This window comes from Haliotis cracherodii, unplaced genomic scaffold (assembly GCF_022045235.1).
Source record: "Haliotis cracherodii isolate W230 unplaced genomic scaffold, xgHalCrac1.p SCAF_8, whole genome shotgun sequence".
Lineage (NCBI taxonomy): Eukaryota > Metazoa > Mollusca > Gastropoda > Lepetellida > Haliotidae > Haliotis > Haliotis cracherodii.
Window position 1 is genome coordinate 5,020,518 of NW_027266341.1, and position 24,208 is coordinate 5,044,725.

Sequence of the window (24,208 nt, forward strand, 5' to 3'; positions counted from 1 at the left end):
CCTTCAATGTACACTTTCAACAAGTCCTCAACTTTGTCCTACAAACAGATTTTAGATTTAACCAACTGTTCACAATAATCCTGGTATCCTTCCCACAACATAGTTTCACTGCACTAAATCCCATCAACTTTATCTTCCTGTTAGTTTATAAATACCTGTGCCAGGCATCTTAATAACAATGTGATCCCTTCATTGTTAACCACGACTCGTGTTACACAGGCTATATATATTATGTCAGAGGCCATCAGGGCCTGTCTATCAAACAAGCACCTGCTGGTTGCGTGATAAAGTCCAGCTAACATACTAACACTGCATACCTACACCATACATACCTTTCATATCAGTTACAGTAATAATGTCACGGTAGGACTGGTATGAACCAGTCCGGTTACCTTTGACAATCTGCTGAAACCTGCCAAGGATGAACTTCCCAAGTGTATCACTTGCGATGAACTGTTCACTGACAAGGATGAACTTCCCAAGTGTATCACTTGCGATGAACTGTTCACTGACAAGGATGAACTTCCCAAGTGCATCACTTGCGATGAACTGTTCACTGACAAGGATGAACTTCCCAAGTGCATCACTTGCGATGAACTGTTCACTGACAAGGATGAACTTCCCAAGTGCATCACTTGCGATGAACTGTTCACTGACAAGGATGAACTTCCCAAGTGCATCACTTGCGATGAACTGTTCACTGACAAGGATGAACTTCCCAAGTGCATCACTTGCGATGAACTGTTCACTGACAAGGATGAACTTCCCAAGTGCATCACTTGCGATGAACTGTTCACTGACAAGGATGAACTTCCCAAGTGCATCACTTGCGATGAACTGTTCACTGACAAGGATGAACTTCCCAAGTGCATCACTTGCGATGAACTGTTCACTGACAAGGATGAACTTCCCAAGTGCATCACTTGCGATGAACTGTTCACTGCCAAGGATGAACTTGCCAAGTGCATCACTTGCGATGAACTGTTCACTGACAAGGATGAACTTGCCAAGTGCATCACTTGCGATGAACTGTTCACTGCCAAGGATGAACTTCCCAAGTGCATCACTTGCGATGAACTGTTCACTGACAAGGATGAACTTCCCAAGTGCATCACTTGCGATGAACTGTTCACTGACAAGGATGAACTTCCCAAGTGCATCACTTGCGATGAACTGTTCACTGACAAGGATGAACTTCCCAAGTGCATCACTTGCGATGAACTGTTCACTGACAAGGATGAACTTCCCAAGTGCATCACTTGCGATGAACTGTTCACTGACAAGGATGAACTTCCCAAGTGCATCACTTGCGATGAACTGTTCACTGACAAGGATGAACTTGCCAAGTGCATCACTTGCGATGAACTGTTCACTGCCAAGGATGAACTTCCCAAGTGCATCACTTGCGATGAACTGTTCACTGCCAAGGATGAACTTCCCAAGTGCATCACTTGCGATGAACTGTTCACTGACAAGGATGAACTTCCCAAGTGCATCACTTGCGATGAACTGTTCACTGACAAGGATGAACTTCCCAAGTGCATCACTTGCGATGAACTGTTCACTGACAAGGATGAACTTCCCAAGTGTATCACTTGCGATGAACTGTTCACTGCCAAGGATGAACTTCCCAAGTGTATCACTTGCGATGAACTGTTCACTGACAAGGATGAACTTCCCAAGTGTATCACTTGCGATGAACTGTTCACTGACAAGGATGAACTTCCCAAGTGTATCACTTGCGATGAACTGTTCACTGACAATTATGAACTTCCCAAGTGTATCACTTGCGATGAACTGTTCACTGACAAGGATGAACTTCCCAAGTGTATCACTTGCGATGAAGTGTTCACTTCCAAGCATACTTTGCTATACTACAGAGAATTTGCTATCGCACGGATTCGTACAATGAAAATGAATGAGTTGGGTTTGAAGCTGCTGTTAACAGTATTCTAGTTATATCACGGCATGTCAGCTTAATGTGGGAGGAAACCCTGAAGTGATGCAGGTCTCAGACCTTTACCACTTTGGTCAAACCCATGAGCACGGGTATGGTGCTGACAAACCTAGACACATTATTTTTTTCATGAGTCTGAAATATTTAAAATAAAATCAGTAAATTATGATCATGTGTTGAAACAACATGATTTATTGCAGTTCAATGTGGTTGTCTGGATCTGTTTTACTTTTGAGTATAAGGTTTGTTTATTACACCTGTGATATTTACCCTACTATTTACTGTATATGTTTCCGATAAATGTATAATATGCTCCTGTCACTAAAAGGCGACTAACGGGATCAGGTGGTCAGGCTCGCTGACTTGGTTGATGCATGTCATTGATCCCAATTGCGTGGATCGATGCTCATGATATTAATCACAGGATTGTCTGGTCCAGACTCGATTATTTACAGACCGCCGTCGTATAGCTGGAATATTGCCGAGTGCGGCGTTAAACAACAAACAAACAAACATGGCAGAGATATTGTCAGAGTGACTTTAAATTTTAACTCACTCACTCACCCTTGGAACTATTACAGAAAAAAATGTTTGATAGATTCAGCGACATAACCACTCGATCTCAAACTTGTGTATGGTTTAATAAGGTCTCTCTTTTATCAATTATCAAAGAACCTGGGTGCTTATTACAGCGACTACAGTATATTTATTGCAGCTTTGAAAGATAATTTAAAGAAACTTGTTTGTACAGACACATAAAACATTGTTTAAGGCATATCAAAGCCTTGATCCTTAAATCAGATAATGCAGGGGCTACACCATGACGTAGCAACATTATTTCATAAATCTTGAGGTATACACCATGACACACTATAACTGGGTTTCAGTGTTGGCAGAAACTCAGTTACCAACTTCCTCCTCTAGCAGTATGAACTGAGACCATATATGGATGATAAAACCAGTGATATATAGTTCCTGACGTCATGTATATCCTGCTTGGGGACAACAATATACAGGGCCACCAACACAGCTTATCTACCAGGTAGACCAATGCAGCCCCTGCACAAACCTCAAACCATGCATGCAGCATGAGTTCTACAGTGAGCATGGTCAGGCAATGGAGCAGATATGTACACAGTTCTATATCAGGTATATGTTTGTGAACACACAGAAAGGATTGAACACCATTCACAATATAAAGCATACCATGATAACCTGGTTGAGCTGCAGTCGGGAATATACAAGTCATACCATGTCTGCAATATATGTCATACCATGCCAGCAATATACAAGTCATACCATGCCAGCAATATACAAGTCATACCATGCCAGCAATATACAAGTCATACCACGCCAGCAATATATAAGTCGCATCATGTCAGCAATATACAAGTTATACTATCCAAGCAACATACATGTCATACCATGCCAGCAATATACAAGTCATACCATTCCAGCAATATACAAGTCATACCATGCCAGCAATATACAAGTCATACCATGTAAGCAATATACAAGTCATACCACGCCAGCAATATATAAGTCGCATCATGTCAGCAATATACAAGTTATACTATCCAAGCAACATACATGTCATACCATGCCAGCAATATACAAGTCATACCATTCCAGCAATATACAAGTCATACCATGCCAGCAATATACAAGTCATACCATGTAAGCAATAAACAAGTCATACCATGCCAGCAATATACAAGTCATACCACGCCAGCAATATATAAGTCGCATCATGTCAGCAATATACAAGTTATACTATCCAAGCAACATACATGTCATACCATGCCAGCAATATACAAGTCATACCATTCCAGCAATATACAAGTCATACCATGCCAGCAATATACAAGTCATACCATGTAAGCAATATACAAGGCATACCATGCCAGCAATATACAAGTCATACCATGTAAGCAATATACAAGTCATACCATGCCAGCAATATACAAGTCATACCACGCCAGCAATATACAAGTCATACCACACCAGTAACGTACAAGTCATATCATGCCAACAATATACAAGTCATACCATGCCAGCAATATACAAGTTATACCAGGCCATTTTTTTTATTTATTTCTTCTTATTTGCATCACTGCACCTTCACCCTCCCCTCACTGTCTATATTTGGTCAGCCACTGGGACACTGTGGCACTTCTGTGAATCAGTAATATCTGCTGTGTGTCAGGTGTCACATGGACAACTTAGTGACCTCTGACCCCCTGTGACCCCCACAGGAAAGGGAGAGGAAGATGGCTGACTCACCACTCCATGTCCTGCAGATGATGACAGGAATATTTCTGTATGAATGAAGAACTATCAAGGAGTCACATGCAACAAACAAACAAAATACAAGCACTAGGATGTCCTCCTCTCGAGTTTCGTTCTACATCCCAGCCTGTGGATAAATCAGGAACATCAGTTCTCAGTTGACTGAAACAGGCACTTTGTGGTTCAGGGCCTGAAAACTTTGTATATTTTGCTTGGTGTCATATTTTTTTCACAGGCCCAAAATTGAATACCGTGGCGCTCCGCCCATGTGACATATTCAACAGAATCATGATTCATATCATTCCAGAATGACATCATGTCTGTAGTATAGGTGCTTAAGCACATGTTCAAGCAGAGTGTTGAAGAGAGAAGTTTAAACACCCATAGTAATTCCAGGCCCTGAATACTGGACAACATCCGGAAATTAGAAACACAAAATGTATCCCTAATTGTATCACCATCTCGTGCTCAGCATATAGGTTTAGTGGTAACCAAGGTAACCACATGTTAAGCAATGTCAGGAACATGAACACTTCCATCCTCCATCAAGTATGTCAAAACAGAACAAAAGGGAAAACTTGTGATAAATTTAGTGTTTTCCTCTACCAGGCCTACTGATCTCAGAGTTACACTGGGTGGCTTTCTGAAAAAGACTTGTATCTTTGAGTTTTATCAAATGAGTTAAACATATTCCACACATTAGAAGTATTCTAAGTCAGTCTTTCAATACAAGTGAGTCAGTGAGTATGATTTTTGTGCATTTAACAATATTTCAGCAATATCGTGGCAGGGGATACTAAAGAACTCACGGAAATGAAAAAAAACTGTTTTTCTCAATTAAAAAGTCGACACAAAGTGTTACGTAGCTGTAAATACGAAATGACAAAACAACTCGAAAAGTACTAGTCTGGATTTGCTAGTTTGATCTCAGTGAACAATACAAAATGTACTTTACAGGAGGTAATTTGTCGGCACTTTCAACATTCAAAAATAAAACTAAGTCCAAATTGAGATAGCAGAAACAGACAATAGGCATTATGCACCTGTTCTCACCTGTCGTCAAGGTGTCATAGGTCACCTTGATCTACTTACACCTGGTTATGCCCTGTTTCACAATAGTCTGTTTTATTCACATTTTTACACACTTTTACATGTAAAAAGGCATAAAAACATTTGATACGTTGTATTTGTGCCACGGCCCAATTAGTACTAATTTAGTTGTTTGAATATTTACATATTTTGTATATTAACTGCATTTATTTAAGATCTGAGGTCGAAAAAACAGTTTTTTTTCATTTCCGTGAATACTTTAGAAATGGGTTTCACACATTGTACCCATGAGGGAAATCAAACCCGGGTCTTTGGCATGATAAGCGAACACTTTAACCACTAGGCCACCCCAACACCCCTCAATACAAGTAGTATTGAGTAAGACAAACATTTGTGTAAACAATCACAGCTGTAATAATACAACAGAAACAGAATTTTTTAAAAACAAATCAGGTGAAATAATCTGAAAAAAGGCAATGACTCACCAAAATCTTGGAATGCTAACATGTTAAACGACAATCAAGTCCCTTAATCTAAGAAAACTTCTGTCTGCAATCCACGATCCAGCATATCATTATTACATACAGAACCATCACACACATTGGAATCCATTGTCCTACATAGCCCATCTGGTACAAGCTTCTTTTTCAAAGAACTAACTTCACAATGACGATCACACATAGTCACTATTGCCATGTCAACTGATGAAGTCCACCTATCCTGCTGTGACAAACACACATGCTGATGGTGGTCAGCAAGACATCTCTTACACTTTGCTCCATCACACTCATCATGACCGCCTTACAGTCTCGTCAGTCAAACTCAATCAGCAGGTATTCCCAGATCCAACTGGCTGATAACTCATCTCACTCTCGGCCTCATCTCTTTTCGCCATGTGGTTTCAGAAAGGGATATTTTTTACAATGTCAGCATTTTTACAAGATTTCTTTTTCTTTACAATGTTGAGGTTTTGAAAGAATCTTAATCTCCTTTATACATGTTTGAGAGACATATATTCCTCGTGTACCTCATGTTCATTCTATTCATCACGTTCATCATGCTCATCATGTTGATGATGTACATCTGTGTTCATGATCATCTGTTCTTGTTCACTGTGTTCACAAGTCATCATATTCATCATCACATGATCATGTTGATTGTGTTCATAAGTTCATCATATTTATCATGTTGATTGTGTTCATAAGTTCATCATATTTATCATGTTGATTGTGTTCATAAGTTCATCATATTTATCATGTTGATTGTGTTCATAAGTTCATCATATTTATCATGTTGATTGTGTTCATAAGTTCATCATATTCATCATGTTGATTGTGTTCATAAGTTCATCATATTCATCATGTTGATTGTGTTCATAAGTTCATCATATTTATCATGTTGATTGTGTTCATAAGTTCATCGTATTCATCACATTGAGTGAGTTTGGTTTAACGCCGCTTTTAGCCAATGACTGCGCGGAAACATATAATGTGATGATACTTCGAAAGTGCATTACATTTGACGAAATATTGAAATTATATATATTTCAGTCAAGCGTATCTGTGTGTTGAACATTTGAGCATTTGATGGTATGTAGATTAGGGGCAAATTGTTTTAAACATTTCATTGTCTTGCTGCTATGAATATCTTAACATATGCTTGTAGTGAGTGAGTATGGTTTTACGCCGCTTTTAGCAATATTCCAGCAATATCACAGAGGGGGACACCAGAAATGGGCTTCACACATTGTACCCATGTCGGGAATCGAACCCGGGTCTTCGGCATGATGAGCGAACGCTTTAACCACTAGGCTACCCGACCGCCCCATTCATCACATTGAATGTGTTCATCACTTTCATCGCATTCATCATGTTGATTGTGTTCATAAGTTCATCATATTCATCATGTTGATTGTGTTCATAAGTTCATCGTATTCCTCACGTTGAATGTGTTCATCACTTTTATCGCATTCATCATGTTGATTGTGTTCATTAGTTCATAGTATTCATCATGTTGAATGTGTTCATCGCTTTCATCATATTCATCAAGTTCATCATGTTCACATAGATCCAGTCTACATGATCAGTGATGATTCTGCAGCAGTGTCTCTTGTAACATCACGGCCGAAGTGGTTACCCATCAAATGGCTACAAACCTTGACATGCCTACAGGTAAGTTAAATATCATTCAACTACATGTTTCAACCTAATGGTCTCAGAGAACATACTTAGAAAATGACCGTGACCTTTTTCTTCTCAAAGGACCTAGTACAACATTCAAAGACCTCTCTTGGCCCAAACAGTTGTTGTCCATTTATTTGGATGCCTTGAAAGAGTCATATCTTTGCTCCTCGACATCCAGTGTCTCGTGCCAATTTCCTGCCTAAAGTACTCACGGAAATGGAAAAAAACTGTTTTTCTCAATTTAAAAATCGACACAAAGTGTTACGTAGCTGTAAATACGAAATGACAAAACAACTCGAAAAGTACTAGTCAGGATTTGATAGTTTGATCTCAGTGAACAATACAAAATGTACTTTACAGTAGGTAATTTGTCGGCACTTTCAACATTCAAAAATAAAATTAAGTCCAAATTGACATAGCAGAAACACCTGTTCTCACCTGTCGTCAAGGTGCCATAGGTCCATCAGAGAACCCAGATTTCCCAGTGCCTGCCTTTGATGTTCATCAACATTTTGAAGAATCTCTCATGACAGTAGAGTTACATCACCAACAATTTATAAATATCAGTTTACCCACTGTCTTCTCACTGAGCAGCCTGGGCAGGTGATGAAAGGGTGTTCAATCTTACACTGACTGACTTCAGTTGTCTACGTGCTGCACATGGTCTTTCCCTCACCTGCTATCTCCGATTGACGCAACCATGCTATTGTTTCACTATTTGGTATTCCTTCTGGTATCACTTGCATTTAGATGGTTAAGTTAGTTAAAACACACATCCTTGGTTTTAGTTAAAAATGTAGAACCTCGAGTTCAGGAAACCTCTCTCAAGATTTTACATTTTCATCCAAAACCTTGTTGTCGTGTTTTAACCTACACTTACCAAAATGACATCTGGTATGCATACAAGTTTCATCAAGAAATATTAAATGTTTTTTGAGTTATACTCCGCTCCTAACTCCTGAACAGTAAAAGTCACCAATTCAGAACCTTTTCATCCAACAATAATGAACAGACAATGAGTCCTGCTCCAGAAATGAATCCAACCCTCACCTGATTACAGTCAAGTCCTGTTAATCCGAAATGGTTGGTTGCATATGATCATGTCGGATTTACAAGTATGATGGATAAACCAGTGTAAGTATCATAAATGTTTGTGATCGACAATTGGACAACTACATGACAAATGATACATGTATGTGTTAATAAAATAATCAGAAAGGATATATATATTCATATTGTTAAGTTATAGTGTCAGCATCGGGTAGCCTAGTGGTTAAAGCGTTCACTCGTCACACCTAAGACCCGGGTTCGATTCCCTACATGGGTACAATGAGTGAAGCCAGTTTCTGGTGTCCCCCGCCGTGATATTGCTGGAATATTGCTAAAAGCGGCATAAAACCATACTCACTCACTATAGTGTCAGCAGAAACGGTTTACACAGGGTATTCTGAATGACAGTTAAGAGCTGTATGACTGAGTCATAATACTTTTCAAAAGCGTAATCTGGAATGGAAGTTGCCAGTTTGAAACTAGCAAACCTTAAGATAGCTGCTTTCTCATTGGTTAATGTTCACTTCCTGTTAGTCATATCATTGGTGAGTCAAAGTTTGCAAAAGTTCATTCTGATGTGACCTGTAATGGGATGTCGTCAGATCCAGGTTGATGAGATTGATGTTTTCTTAATTAATCTAAACATGTGGTTAATCCTGTTTGGTTTATTTGAAGGATTAATTGTTTATTATATTACAAGTTTATCTCTGCAGCCATTGCAATATCCAACCACTTGGCTGTGTACTCCCTGGCAGATGTTCGCAGAGTAAGCTGATCATTTTCGGATTAACAAAACTGATCAAAAGCAATCTGTTGCAAATTAGGTGTGAGTCAGAGAGCAGGACTGTCGGATGAACGGGTCTAAATAGCACTGATTTAATCGGTTTCCATCAATAGTTTCGCATAAAGCCAACTGATGGATAAACGAGTGTCGGATTTACAGGACTTGACTGTATGTTGCCAATGTGTTGCCTTGGAAACAAAAGCAAATACCCATAGAATTGTTTTTCAGATACAGTGTCTGGTGAATGTGTGTACCATGTCTTGTAAATGTAGCCCGGGTTGTTCACAAAAAAGTCCAAATATCGTATCCATGGAAACAGTAGAAAAAAATACAAACACATAGCAAGCAATAATAGCTTAATTACCAGTTTTGTCAAATGTTTCAGAAACATTGCCCTTATCATGCTTTTTTTAATTCATCTGCGGAAACAATACCTTTACCTAACTCAGTTTCAGTGACGAAGTCCAAACTCATTGTCATATCCAAGGAAACCATGGCATAAAGAAAAAAAAATATTGAGGAAACAATACAGCAAAATGCACAACTACATTTTTTGGTGATTATAAAAGACAAATTTAGTAAATGAAGCCCTCATAGTTTTTTCGAGTTCTGCTCCGGAAACAATTGGGGACACACAGACAGATGGATCCTATTTGAGTTTCCTTGCCCCCAACTCCATCGTGGCAAGGAACAATAAAGGGAGATAGCACCCAAACTCTCTGTCTGTGTGAAATCTGTGTGTTTGTGGATAAGTGAGTGAGTGAGTTTGGTTTTGCGCCGCTTTTAGCAATATTCCAGCAATATCAAGGCGGGGGACACCAGAAATGGGCTTCACACATTGTACCCATGTCGGGAATCGAACCCGGGTCTTCAGTGTGATGAGTGAGCTCTTTAACCACTAGGCTACCCGACGACCCTTGTGGATAAGTAGTCTTGACAAAGATGAAGTTTACTGTGAACAAAGGGAGATAACTCCTCAAACTCTGTCAGTGTGTAATTTGTTCTGATATTTTAAGCTCATACAAATGAATTGCAAGTGTTTCCGTTGCATTTGATTGGCTGACAATGGAATGGGCAGTGTTTGTATTGCATTATTATCAAGAATGATGTCATTAATTTCGTATTGTTGTGAACCCATATGTACAATGAATGTACCTACCCATGTCTTGCGCCACTGAGTAGAGGTTTTCCGGAGGTACAGCTCGCTTGTTCACTTTGGTGTACATGTCATCCTTGAAAGGTGGTGGTGGTACTTGTGACAGGGAGATCCTGCTTGGAGACTCGCTCCTCACTGCTGCTACTGCTGCTGCTGCAGCTGGTGCTGTCGCTGCAGCTGCCCACTGACTAGAACTAAGTGGCTGGTTACTTTGGAGACCAAGGCCAAAAGGGTCAAAGCTGTCCTGCTGACTTTCAGGAAATGGTTCATACATATCCTCCGACTGAACCGACTGAGCTGACGCAGATGGCCAGCCACCTTCAGTTTTAGTCCCAACCTTGTTAAACTCATAACACTCATTGGCAAAGTCGGAGTACTTGAAAGGGTCATCTTCAAGAGGCACAGTTTTCGGTGTCTCCAGATTGGCAAACACTGCTGATGGTGTGGGTGGGGCATTTGCCTTGTCGTCAGACGACCTGTCGTTTGGTCTGGGAGGAACAGGTGGAGCACTGGAGATGATGCGTGTGTCGGCTGGAAGCGGCGGAGGGGGGTGTAGAGGCGGGGGCTGCTCGTATACAATTGAGGCCCGGGGGTCAAGGGATGCATATTCCCCCCACCGATCCTTAATGTTCAGCTTGGCCATTAGATCATCAGTACTGGACTCACTAGTTGCAGAAACATCAGTAGTCTTTCCTGGAATAAATTTCAAGAGAAACGTGTCTTTTGGGTTGTCCAAAGGTCGCTTCTCTGCTGGAAGGGCTGGAGGTGGAAGGGGAGGTTTTGATTTGGCGCCTCCCATCCACACGGGTTCATAAACAGACTCATCCTCCTCCCCATCTGCATTGGCCATCAAGTCACCTGTCTGGGCACTCTCCAGATTGGTATACAAATCACCACCCACAGCCTCTGGCATCTTGGCTGCACCCCTCGTAGCACTAAATGTATCAACTTCTCTAGAGGGACCTTGCATTGCATGTTGTCGCCATCCAAACAACTGATCATCAGTTACAGTTCCATATTTGTTCAGTACAGCAGCTTCAGATTGAACCTTCTGATGCTGTCCATCAGAGATGTTGGTAGGTTCTGTAGCTCCATCAGGGTCAGATCGTCGCAGCCCAAACATATCAGAGCCAACATTATAGTAAAGGTCTTCGGTTACAGCTGCAGGACAAGGTTGAGGTGCCGGACCACCACTTGATGCAGCTGTTGTTTCAGCATTACTGACAACTTCAGGTTTGAGAACACTCTGTCCAAGAACCTGCTTTTCAGGTCTGTTGCCCACAAACTCCTCAAAGTCATAGATTGGGTTCTTGTCAATTGGCTTCTGGGCATCCATCTCAGCCTGTACCATGTCTTCCACCATTCTGGCTGCTTCCTCTGCATCTGGGGGCAGCAAAGACTCATCCAAACTGCCCGTTCGGCCTTTGGGGTGGTCAGGAAGATCCGAGAGAATTTTCTCCTTTGACATGGTCCTAGGCCTCGGTTTGGGAATTGGTCTTGCAGTTGGGTCAGAGGTGGTTGGTGACAGAGCCGTCTTCGAAACATTTCTACGAGGTTTGGGTACAGGTTTGTTGGTGGGAGATGGGCCTCCAAGTAACTCTTCCGACTGTCGGAAAGACCCACTGCTGAGTTTGGGCGGCAATGCTGGTGGCCCATCAAACACGGAGTCCCCACCATGAGCACCCCTACTTGCACCACCACCAGGGTGCTTTGACTTGTCCGTCATGGTTCTTGCTTTAGTCACATGACATCATGACTTCACGCGAGTCCACAGCATCTGAAACAATATGAAACTGGTACATATTCACACAGACATTTCATCAAACACAAGGGCAAAACACAGTCAGTGGAAATGACTTATAGGGCACAGATTACATTACTGGTTTATAGTTTCAACAATTTGTTTACTTGATGTAACCATAAGGCTGTTTAAAAGTGAGTGAGTGAGTAAGTATGGTTTTATGCTGCTCTTAGCAATATTCCAGCAACATCACAGCGGGGAACACTTGAAAAGAGCTTGACACATTGTACCCATGTGGATAACAAAACCAGGGTCTTCATCGTGACAAGCGAACACTTCATCCAATTGGCTACTCACCGCCCCGTCTGTTTTCCAAATAACAACCATGTTTAAGAGATATGTAAGTGTATGGAAGGTGTATGTTTCTTTAATGAGCCCTTTAATATACCTTGTCCTCATGTTTGAGTAATGATCCAAGATAAAATAGAACACGAATTTCATTTTCAACATAGTGTAAGCCTTCAGATATAAAATGTCAACACAGGCTCTGGAAACAGGAAGAGATAAGGCCTTGGTTCATCCTTCGCCCTCTTTCATACAATATATCTTAAACTGAAAGGATGGATTATCTGGACGAGTGAAACTTGTTGTTATTAATAAGCTTTGTTCCCAGTAACTGTCACACATCCTTCCAACCACTTTCACACATTACCATCACAACACATCAGGATCAATACCAGACTTACATCTGACAATAACATTGATCAGATTCTTGTGTAACCATTAATAAGCACTTCCGTGAATTAGAGTGATCTCCCTTACATCACATGGTGGGGAAGAACTGACTGTAACTTAAACATGTTAACTGTTTCTTACCCGAATACTGAGAAGTCTGAACTATTACTTCAACATTAGACCAAGTGACTCAGGCTACTGCGCTACCGCCAGTTTGCAGCCCTAATGAGACCAAGTGACTCAGACTACTGCGCTACCGCCAGTTTGCATCCCTATTGAGACCAAGTGACACAGGCTACTGCGCTACCGCCAGTTTGCAGCCCTAATGAGACCAAGTGACACAGGCTACTGCGCTACTGCCAGTTTGCAGCCCTAATGAGACCAAGTGACACAGGCTACTGCGCTAATGCCAGTTTGCACCTCTAATAAGACCAAGTGACTCACGCTACTGCGCTACCGCCAGTTTGCAGCCCTAATGAGACCAAGTGACTCAGACTACTGCGCTAATGCCAGTTTGCAGCCCTAATGAGACCAAGTGACTGAGGCTACTGCGCTAATGCCAGTTTGCAGCCCTAATGAGACCAAGTGACTCACGCTACTGCGCTAATGCCAGTTTGCACCCCTAATGAGACCAAGTGACTCAGGCTTTTGCGCTAATGCCAGTTTGCAGCCCTAATGAGACCAAGTGATTCAGGCTTTTGCGCTACCGCCAGTTTGCAGCCCTAATGAGATCAAGTGACTCACGCTTTTGCGCTAATGCCAGTTTGCACCCCTAATGAGACCAAGTGACTCAGGCTACTGCGCTAATGCCAGTTTGCAGCCCTAATGAGACCAAGCGACTCAGGCTACTGCGCTAATGCCAGTTTGCAGCCCTAATGAGACCAAGTGACTCAGGCTTTTGCGCTAATGCCAGTTTGCAGCCCTAATGAGACCAAGTGACTCAGGCTTTTGCGCTAATGCCAGTTTGCAGCCCTAATGAGACCAAGTGACTCAGGCTTTTGCGCTAATGCCAGTTTGCACCCCTAATGAGACCCAGTGACTCAGGCTTTTGCGCTACCGCCAGTTTGCAGCCCTAATGAGACCAAGTGACTCACGCTTTTGCGCTAATGCCAGTTTGCACCCCTAATGAGACCAAGTGACTCAGGCTACTGCGCTACCGCCAGTTTGCAGCCCTAATGAGACCAAGTGACTCAGACTACTGCGCTACCGCCAGTTTGCACCCCTAATGAGACCAAGTGACTCAGGCTACTGCGCTACCGCCAGTTTGCAGCCCTAATGAGACCAAGTGACTCAGGCTACTGCGCTACCACCAGTTTGCAGCCCTAATGAGACCAAGTGACTCAGGCTACTGCGCTACCGCCAGTTTGCAGCCCTAATGAGACCAAGTGACTCAGACTACTGCGCTACCGCCAGTTTGCACCCCTAATGAGACCAAGTGACTCAGGCTACTGCGCTACCGCCAGTTTGCAGCCCTAATGAGACCAAGTGACTCAGACTACTGCGCTACCGCCAGTTTGCAGCCCTAATGAGACCAAGTGACTCAGGCTACTGCGCTAATGCCAGTTTGCAGCCCTAATGAGACCAAGCGACTCAGGCTACTGCGCTAATGCCAGTTTGCAGCCCTAATGAGACCAAGTGACTCAGGCTTTTGCGCTAATGCCAGTTTGCAGCCCTAATGAGACCAAGTGACTCAGGCTTTTGCGCTAATGCCAGTTTGCAGCCCTAATGAGACCAAGTGACTCAGGCTTTTGCGCTAATGCCAGTTTGCACCCCTAATGAGACCCAGTGACTCAGGCTTTTGCGCTACCGCCAGTTTGCAGCCCTAATGAGACCAAGTGACTCACGCTTTTGCGCTAATGCCAGTTTGCACCCCTAATGAGACCAAGTGACTCAGGCTACTGCGCTACCGCCAGTTTGCAGCCCTAATGAGACCAAGTGACTCAGACTACTGCGCTACCGCCAGTTTGCACCCCTAATGAGACCAAGTGACTCAGGCTACTGCGCTACCGCCAGTTTGCAGCCCTAATGAGACCAAGTGACTCAGGCTTTTGCGCTACCACCAGTTTGCAGCCCTAATGAGACCAAGTGACTCAGGCTACTGCGCTACCGCCAGTTTGCAGCCCTAATGAGACCAAGTGACTCAGACTACTGCGCTACCGCCAGTTTGCACCCCTAATGAGACCAAGTGACTCAGGCTACTGCGCTACCGCCAGTTTGCAGCCCTAATGAGACCAAGTGACTCAGACTACTGCGCTACCGCCAGTTTGCAGCCCTAATGAGACCAAGTGACTCAGGCTACTGCGCTAATGCCAGTTTGCACCCCTAATGAGACCAGCTGACTCAGGCTACTGCGCTACCGCCAGTTTGCAGCCCTAATGAGACCAGCTGACTCAGGCTACTGCGCTACCGCCAGTTTGCACCCCTAATGAGACCAAGTGACTCAGGCTACTGCGCTAATGCCAGTTTACACCCCTAATGAAACCAAGTGACTCAGGCTTTTGCGCTACCGCCAGTTTGCAGCCCTAATGAGACCAACTGACACAGGCCATTAAACTGGTGACATCTGAACATGAATCACAACAAAATATAGTTCCTGGGACTGCCAAATCAAGGCGGCAGCTTGTGGTAGGGCAGCCAAAGTCCTACAGGAAGTAGATAGTTGTTAACTGCATCAATATGTAGATATGTTATAAATACAAATGAGTAGACAGGCAAGTTGTACTCAGATACATTTGCCATTGTCCAGTTACTGAGGCTGAAGGAAGTTACATCTGACTGACTACAGCATCACCAACAGTTGAAATGGCTCCCCACACAAACACTTAGTCATGCTCATAGGCACGATAGGTTCGGCACTTGAGGCCAAGTCACAAGCCTGAAAGAGAGAAAACAGCTTCAGTTTCAATTTAAAACGGGGCAAAAATACTGAATCCCACGACTTTGTGTACATCTGTGACTCTCCAAAACTTGATTGTTTCTTATGAGTTTAGAAATCTTCTGTGAATGTTATCTCCATATTATTTTCATCCATGCCATAGTTTTAGACTATACTTCAGTTTCAACTGTCTGAGACTTAAGGTTAAATTTTCAAAGATTTTTTATCTTATTTATCAATCATGATGCTTTGAACAAACCTCAAACAACATATAGCCATCAAAAATCACACCAAGGTATAGCTCTCTGGCATACATTTTTTCTAAGATGTTGGAAGGATTTTTTGTAACTTGTTCGATTGGCAAACAAATGTAACTGATGACAGAGACCTAACATGTTCTGGCCCATTCCAAATCTCAGTCAGTTGTACCGGTAGCTATAATACTCGCTGCAGCTTTTTAATGCCTTTCTCTCTAACAACTCTCAAAATGTGAGACATATATATATGTGAGTTTTTAAGGCCCCATGATGAATCAAACTGAAATGTACTCTCAGGTTTGGACCGACACAGTCAAAGTATGTTCCTCCATTTCAACAAGAAAACAGTGTTATCATTATCTCCCACCATGGGGCACATTAGAATTTTGGTTGTTCATATGATAGTGAATAAACACTGAGACGAGAAAGGGGAGGTAACTCCTGAACAAACCTATTATGGCATCAATCTTGACAAGTTCACTGGAACTTTTTGTGAATGGCCTAATTGCTAATTGCAAGCACTAAAAGAATTATTAAACCAACTGTGAAGAAGTAGGGTTGTTCGTGTGCCACTTGTAACTTGTGATTTGTGTTTTTTTCACCATTCACCATATACATTGTACAAGTTCATACATCGCAATTTTCCTTTGTCAAGTATTATACATCTTAGTTAGGCCCGTGAAGATCCGGGTTAGAAAAGGGCTTCAGCAACCCATGCTTGCCGTAAGAGGCGCCTAATGAGATCGGGTGGTTAGCCTCTCGGACTTGTTTGATGCTTCTTTGTATTCCAGTTGTGTAGGTCAATGCTCACGATGTAAATCACTGGATTATCTGGTCCAGACTTGATTTTTTTTTACCGACCGCCATCATATACCGTAGCTGGAATACTGCTGAGTGCAGTGTTAAAAAACGAACAAACAACATCTCACTTAGGTAATAATGTAAGCTCTCAGATAACCCTGTGTAGAATTCTTTTTCCGAAAATAAAAAAGAGCATGACAATTTCAGTACTCATGTTAATATGGGTAAAGAAGTTTCATGGAGAATATATGTAAATAAATATGGATATATGTGCCAGAAATGAACACTAAATGACAGTAACCTGTATTTGAGTCAAGTCGAACTTGTTGCCAATGACACAGCAAAAGGCACCAGTTCAGCATCTGTTTGATATATCTACCAAGTTTCATAATAAAATATTAAACGGTTTCCAAGTTATGCTTCCAATATATTTTTGTATAAGTCCGTTTTTTTGCCTAGGAAATGCAAGAAATATATTTTTTTAGAAATACTAAAACAGAAAAAGGCACCAGTTCAGCAAGTGTTCGATACATATGCAAAGTTTCATAATAAAATATAGAACGGTTTCCGAGTTCTACTTCAGAAAAGGATGCTACGTGTATTTGAGTCTAAGTACAGAACCTATTCCTATATTCCCCCTCCCGCTTTGTGGCAGGGGATAATAACACAATCGTTGCTTTCATTACTATAGTCCTAACTGCCCAAAAACAGGAAGTAGTAGGAACTACGAGTACTACAGTGGCAATCCAGGCTGTTATCTCTTGCCGATCACACTGCATGTGCCGCTGAAGTGTAAATTCATCCGCTTCACCAAGAAACAATTTCTTGTGGCACAGTATGCAAATTTTGTGATATCCCTTGTCTCAATTTGTGTATAACCAACCCTCCCTAACCTCCCAGTCCTATTTCTCCGCCTCTAAGTGTTGCAGACAGTTTCACCCTTTGCCCATCTCATATGCATCGGGCAGTGGCTGCCCTTTAAATCATGCATTCCCACCAACACAGCAATTACAATGTCCATCAAAGCCAAGTCACAGCAATACGGTGGCACAGGCTGAAGAGCTACACAGAGTTGCCCCTCTCAGCCAGGCCAGGATCCTGTGATCATGGGTTCAATTCAGATTCGCCCTGATTATGATTCTTGGTTTGTCAGCACCATACTTGATGAACGCTTGTAGGTTTCAGTGAAGTAGATAATGCAAAAGACCTGAATTTTGTAAGCCACTGAGGATGGTTTTACGCCACTTTCAACAATATTCCAGCAACATAACAGCGGGAGACTCCAGATAATGAGCTTCACATATAGTACCCATGTGAGGAATCCTACCCAGGCCTTCAGCGTGATGAGCTAACGCTACACCCACTAGGCTACCACCCACTCAATTCGTAAGAGATCAAAACTACATGACAAGACAACAACAAATGCCATACAAGTGAAACTGACAAGGTCATGGTGACCTAGGGTGTGTTTGACGACCATGATGTCATCAAGTGGAGGTGTAAATATCATCCCCACTGCACAGGCTCAGAAACTATGTTTCTCCATCATCCATGATTGACGATGTGGTCATCATGGTCATGGTAGCTGTGATGGAACATGAGGAACAGAAGAACTGATAACCAAGCAAGCAATAGGCATGACAGGTCAAGGGGCAGAGAAGAAGGAAGTTTAACTTTGGCTTTATAGATAAGTTATGAAAACATACAGGTGACATACACACCTTCAGCCTCGATGTCAAGTATTGAAATATTACCAGCAATGCAGCTAGGGTAAGCTGATTTAACATCCATGTTTTTTCAGTCTCTGTTACTACTAGTTTCAAACATCATCTGCACATAAAGTCAATATACCATTGATATCACAGCACTACTATCAGGAAGAAAAGTAAAATAAAAATGATAAGTAATATTTATTACACTATGTAGTACACACAGCGTATTCGACGTAATAAGCGCCCAGGGCGCTCTCAAAATTGGAAATAGGGGGCTCTTATTAGAATATTAATTTGGTGAAAAACAACAAAAGATCGTAAATTTTGTAGTTTAGATGTATCGACAGATGGTTTTTATCCAGAATCTAATTTCCCACAATTAAGGATGCATATAACACACGTATTATACACGAATAAATAAGTCTTGTGTACATCAATCAGAAGGGGTGCTAATTGGGATTGTTCACTAGCCAATATATTAGCAAATAACGCCGTGGGTGCTTATTAGAGCGGGGCGCTTATTACGTCGAATACGGTATCTGCAATGTCAGGGGACCACAATAATGTGCCATGTTATCATTGTTAAACCAGCATGTCCTTGCATGTCCCTGCCTGTGCCATGTTATCATTGTTATACCAGCATGTCCTTGCATGTCCCTGCCTGTGTCATGTTATCATTGTTATACCAGCATGTCCTTGCATGTGCCATGTTATCATTGTTATACCAGCATGTCCTTGCATGTCCCTGCCTGTGCCATGTTATCATTGTTATACCAGCATGTCCTTGCATGTGCCATGTTATCATTGTTATACCAGCATGTCCTTGCATGTCCCTGCCTGTGCCATGTCATCATTGTTATACCAGCATGTCCTTGCATGTCCCTGCCTGTGCCATGTTATCATTGTTATACCAGCATGTCCTTGCATGTGCCATGTTATCATTGTTATACCAGCATGTCCTTGCATGTCCCTGCCTGTGCCATGTTATCATTGTTATACCAGCATGTCCTTGCATGTCCCTGCCTGTGCCATGTCATCATTGTTATACCAGCATGTCCTTGCATGTCCCTGCCTGTGCCATGTTATCATTGTTATACCAGCATGTCCTTGCATGTGCCATGTTATCATTGTTATACCAGCATGTCCTTGCACGTCCCTGCCTGTGCCATGTCATCATTGTTATACCAGCATGTCCTTGCATGTCCCTGCCTGTGCAGACTGTCACCTGCTGACTTTGAATCAGAAGGGGTGCTAATTGGGATTGTTCACTAGCCAATATATTAGCAAATAACGCTGTGGGTGCTTATTAGAGCGGGGCGCTTATTACGTCGAATACGGTATCTGCAATGTCAGGGGACCACAATAATGTGCCATGTTATCATTGTTATACCAGCATGTCCTTGCATGTCCCTGCCTGTGCCAGACTGTCACCTGCTGACTGTGAATCACTCAAACTCAACTCCGTTATTGAAATAATTACTTTCTGTTTTGTGTAGCCCAAGGTGTCACTATCTAGGCATGTTAACAGTTCGCCTTAAGGGGTCACTATCGGGGCATGTTAACAGTTCACGATGAGGGGTCACTATCGGTACATGTTACAAGTTCACCATAAGGGGTCACTATCACGTCATGTTAACAGTTTGCCTTAAGGGGTCACTATCAGGGCATGTTAACAGTTACCTTAAGGGGTCTCTATCGGTGCATGTTAACAGTTGCTTTAAGGGGTCACTATCGGGGCATGTTAACAGTTTGCCATTAGAGGTCGCTATCAGGGCATGTTAACAGTTCACCTTAAGGGGTCACTATCGGTGTATGTTAACAGTTCGCCTTTAGGGTCACTATCAGTGCATGTTAACAGTTCGCCTTAAGGAGTCACTATTGCGAGGTGTTAACAGTTCGCCTTAAGGGGTCACTATTGGGGCGTGTATTAGTTCACCATAAGGGGTCACTATCGGTGCATGTTAACAGTTCACTATAGGTGTATGTTAACAGTTCGCCTTAAGGAGTCACTATTGGGGCATGCTAACAGTTCAACAAAAGGTGTCACTATCGGTGCATGTTTACAGTTCACCATAAGGGGTAACTATTTGGGCATGTGAACAGTTCACCATTTGGGGTCACTATCGGTGCATGTTAACAGTTCACCATACAGGGTCACTATTGGTGCATGTTACAGTTTATCATAAGGGGTCATTTTTGGGTCGTGTTAACAGTTCACCTTAAAGGGTCACTATAGGTGCATGTTAACAGTTCACCATAGGGGGTCACTATCAGTGCGAGTTAACAGCCCCTTTAAGGGTCACTATTGGGTTGTGTTAAAAGTTCACCTTAAGGGGTCACTATTGGGGCATGTTAACAGTTGACATAATGGGTCACTATCGGTTGCTGGGGACCACCTTTGACTCTTTACAGACTCTTGATAGTGGTAGAATACTGCTGACTCAATAAAATTAACTCCCACCCCATGAACAATCAAAATGCAATGACAGTCAGCTAATAGTGTTATCAATTCACATTAACATTCAAGACTGTCAACAGAAAGCCAGTATAGCCATTAGCATGAGATGTTCAAATGATTAAGCATTGGGCCATAATTATTGATAATTAGATTCTAATTTACAGCCTCACACCATTTACTTTGGCATCATCCTGATAAGTGCACCAACATGGAGAAGGGGAGCACCAATACTGGGAGTCAAACCCAGGCTCCAGACACACAAGCCACTGGGCTATCTCTGCATGCTTATAAGTAGAAATATTTACCAGCCCATAAAAACATGACCTTCAGCCTACTCTATTTCTGCAAGTGGAAGCTGTCAAGTGAGTTTTTCCTATGTTCGCTTAATGAGCACTGGCCATGCCAACAAACACTTAGGATTGTGAATCATCAAGATTTGCCAAAATTAAGACATTCAGTCAGGAAATTCACACACAGACAGTAAAATCCCGGTGACAGTGACCCGGCAAGTCATGCAAAGCAACCGTCAACATTCCAGTAGCTCTTGAAATATTTACAGGTATTTTTTATTTCTGCTCAGGGGACAGTTATATCGTAAAGCTGCGGGTTATCATGGTTATTACACTATCTACCCTATCACCATGGTCACTGTCAAGAAGGGGAAGAGACAGCACTGTCTGTGTTATATTAGCTTTAGAAACTAGCACTAGTCCCAGATTCCTAACTACAACTAATATGGTATCAATAGGACCAGTAGAATTGGAATCTTTTCTTGTATCATCCCAAAGGACTAAAAGAATGTATGTCCATATTCACAGTAACATTATCTTGGGCATTAATTGACTAATGTATTCATTGGATCATAAGTATAGACTACATTTTCAAATACCTAAACATTATGCTGTGCATCTTTTAGACAGACCAACCAACAACCTGGGAAACCAATAACCTTGAACAACCAACAACCTGGGATACCAATAACCTTGAACAACCAACAACCTGGGAAACCAATAACCTTGAACAACCCACAGCTTGGCAAAACCTATAACCTTGCACAACCAACAACCTGGGAAAACCAATAACCTTGAACAACCAACAACCTGGGGAAACCAATAACCTTGAACAACCAACAACCTGGGAAACCAATAACCTTGAACAACCCACAGCTTGGCAAAACCAATAACCTTGCACAACCAACAACCTGGGGAAACCAAAAACTTGAACGACCAACAACCAGGGGAAACCAATAACCATGAACAACCAACAACCTGGGAAACCAATAACCTTAAACAACCAACAATCTAGGAAACCAATAACCTTGAACACTGTTGAACAACCAACAACCAAGGGAAACCAATAACCTTGAACAACCAACAACCTTGGAAACCAATAGCCTTGAACAACCAACAACCTAGGGAAACCAATAACAACCAACAACCTAGGGAAACCAATAACCTTGCACAACCAACAAGCTGGGAAACCAATAACCTTGAACAACCAACAACAAAGGGAAACCAATAACCTGTGCTGGTGGTTCACTTGTAACTGTCAAGGATCAAATGATTCACTGAAGCACAGAATCAATAAATTCAGTGATACAATACCAGAGACACTACATTCTGTATCAGTACATATTATTTCACTACATGCACAAATAATATAATGATTTCAACACCAACATTTCAGCTGACATCATGATCAATGGAAAGCCATTATTGAAACTCAACATCCTGAGCACATACTGGTGCTATCTGAAAAAAACCACCATGATTACAAAACAAAAAGGGATGTTTTAACAATGTTCATGAGCAAACTTTGCAATCCATATAAGTTTGAGTGTACTGTGCGTCAATCCGATCTAAGTCATGGTCGTGATGGTGATACTCATTGTATCCAAAATATGCAGATCAATAACTATGATAATTCTATTAATGAATACACAATCAGTGTTTGAAATTAGAGGGGTCCTGGGGTACTTGAGGTTATTCCTAGGCTCCCTAAATCTTTACCTGTTAACATCGGGTTCATGACAAGACCCCCAGAACCCCTCAATTCATGCAAAGCACCAAGGCTTTCACAGAAGGTGTTTGTTGGCTGTGTGATGTTGACCCATCCCAGAAAGCTTTGATGGGTACACAGTTTGGCCTAAAACACTTAAAAAAACTATCGTAAAGGTAATATGATTCAAATTGACATAAAAAAATAGTTATACTTGGCAAAAATAAAAACATCACAGTTTATTGTAATCATGCTAAAATCTCCTTATTAGTGGTAGGTACTTGCAAAACATGAAATGCAGTAAAGAAACAAAAGCAGAACCAGGAGTCCCCATGTTTCCCTAAAGTCAGACAATCTGCATTCGTATCGAGATGATTTTGCAATTAAGATTCAACACTTGGTATTATTTATTGACTAAAGGACCCCCATTTAACTGACTTCATGCCCTTGTGACTCTCCCCCCAAACCCTATGGACCCCCATCACGGTGACTGAGATGAGCATTTATTCCCAGAAACAAAGGCATCTTATTTAAAATCATATATCAACAAACCATAAAATATAATCCAAATAGAGCCCAGAACAATGCTTAATTTCAGAAGCTGAGGCAGTTTCGACTTGCCAAATCATTCTCGACTTCAGTTTTTTAATTTATTTTCTAGGGCTAGGGAGAAGTTGACTGTACATCTACACATATTCTTACTAACGTCAACAAAACATGGCCAACATGTACAATCACAGTTTCACATTAATGGATTCGGATGACAGCACATGGGATTATCAAAGCCTGCATAGAAACTTCTGGGCATTGCTATGCAACTGGTCCAGTAGGAAGTGGCATGACTCAATTAGTCTGAGTAATTCACCCTTTCCCACTCTGAATAAAGTAAACTGACTTCAATCAACGAGTCTCAAATAACAGTTACTGCAGAGGTCAAAGTTAACCTGGGGACAGGTCAACCATAAATATTACTAACTATGACAACTGTATGACACACTTTGAAATCTGACATTCAGCACGTCATTTTTTTCAGTTCACTACATCCCACTGTTTATAAAGGTTCCTAACACCAAATGCTCACAGTGAGGATAATAATGGTGAAGTATTTATAAATTGGACAGCAATAACTACCAAAACAATGTGAGGAAAACAGTACTTAGAT

General features: G+C 41.8%; 1 protein-coding gene across 3 annotated transcripts in view; it reads right to left on the minus strand.

The window, feature by feature from the left end:
• Positions 1-24,208, minus strand: part of LOC139450566 (arf-GAP with Rho-GAP domain, ANK repeat and PH domain-containing protein 1-like) — a 115,515-nt gene that overhangs the window by 77,867 nt on the left and 13,440 nt on the right. For all 3 annotated transcript variants that reach the window (XM_071232320.1, XM_071232321.1, XM_071232319.1), the window contains exon 3: positions 10,473-12,246. In XM_071232320.1, the coding sequence (XP_071088421.1) occupies positions 10,473-12,195 (1,723 nt within the window). In that variant the 5' untranslated portion in view covers positions 12,196-12,246. The remainder of the gene's footprint in view (positions 1-10,472; positions 12,247-24,208) is intronic.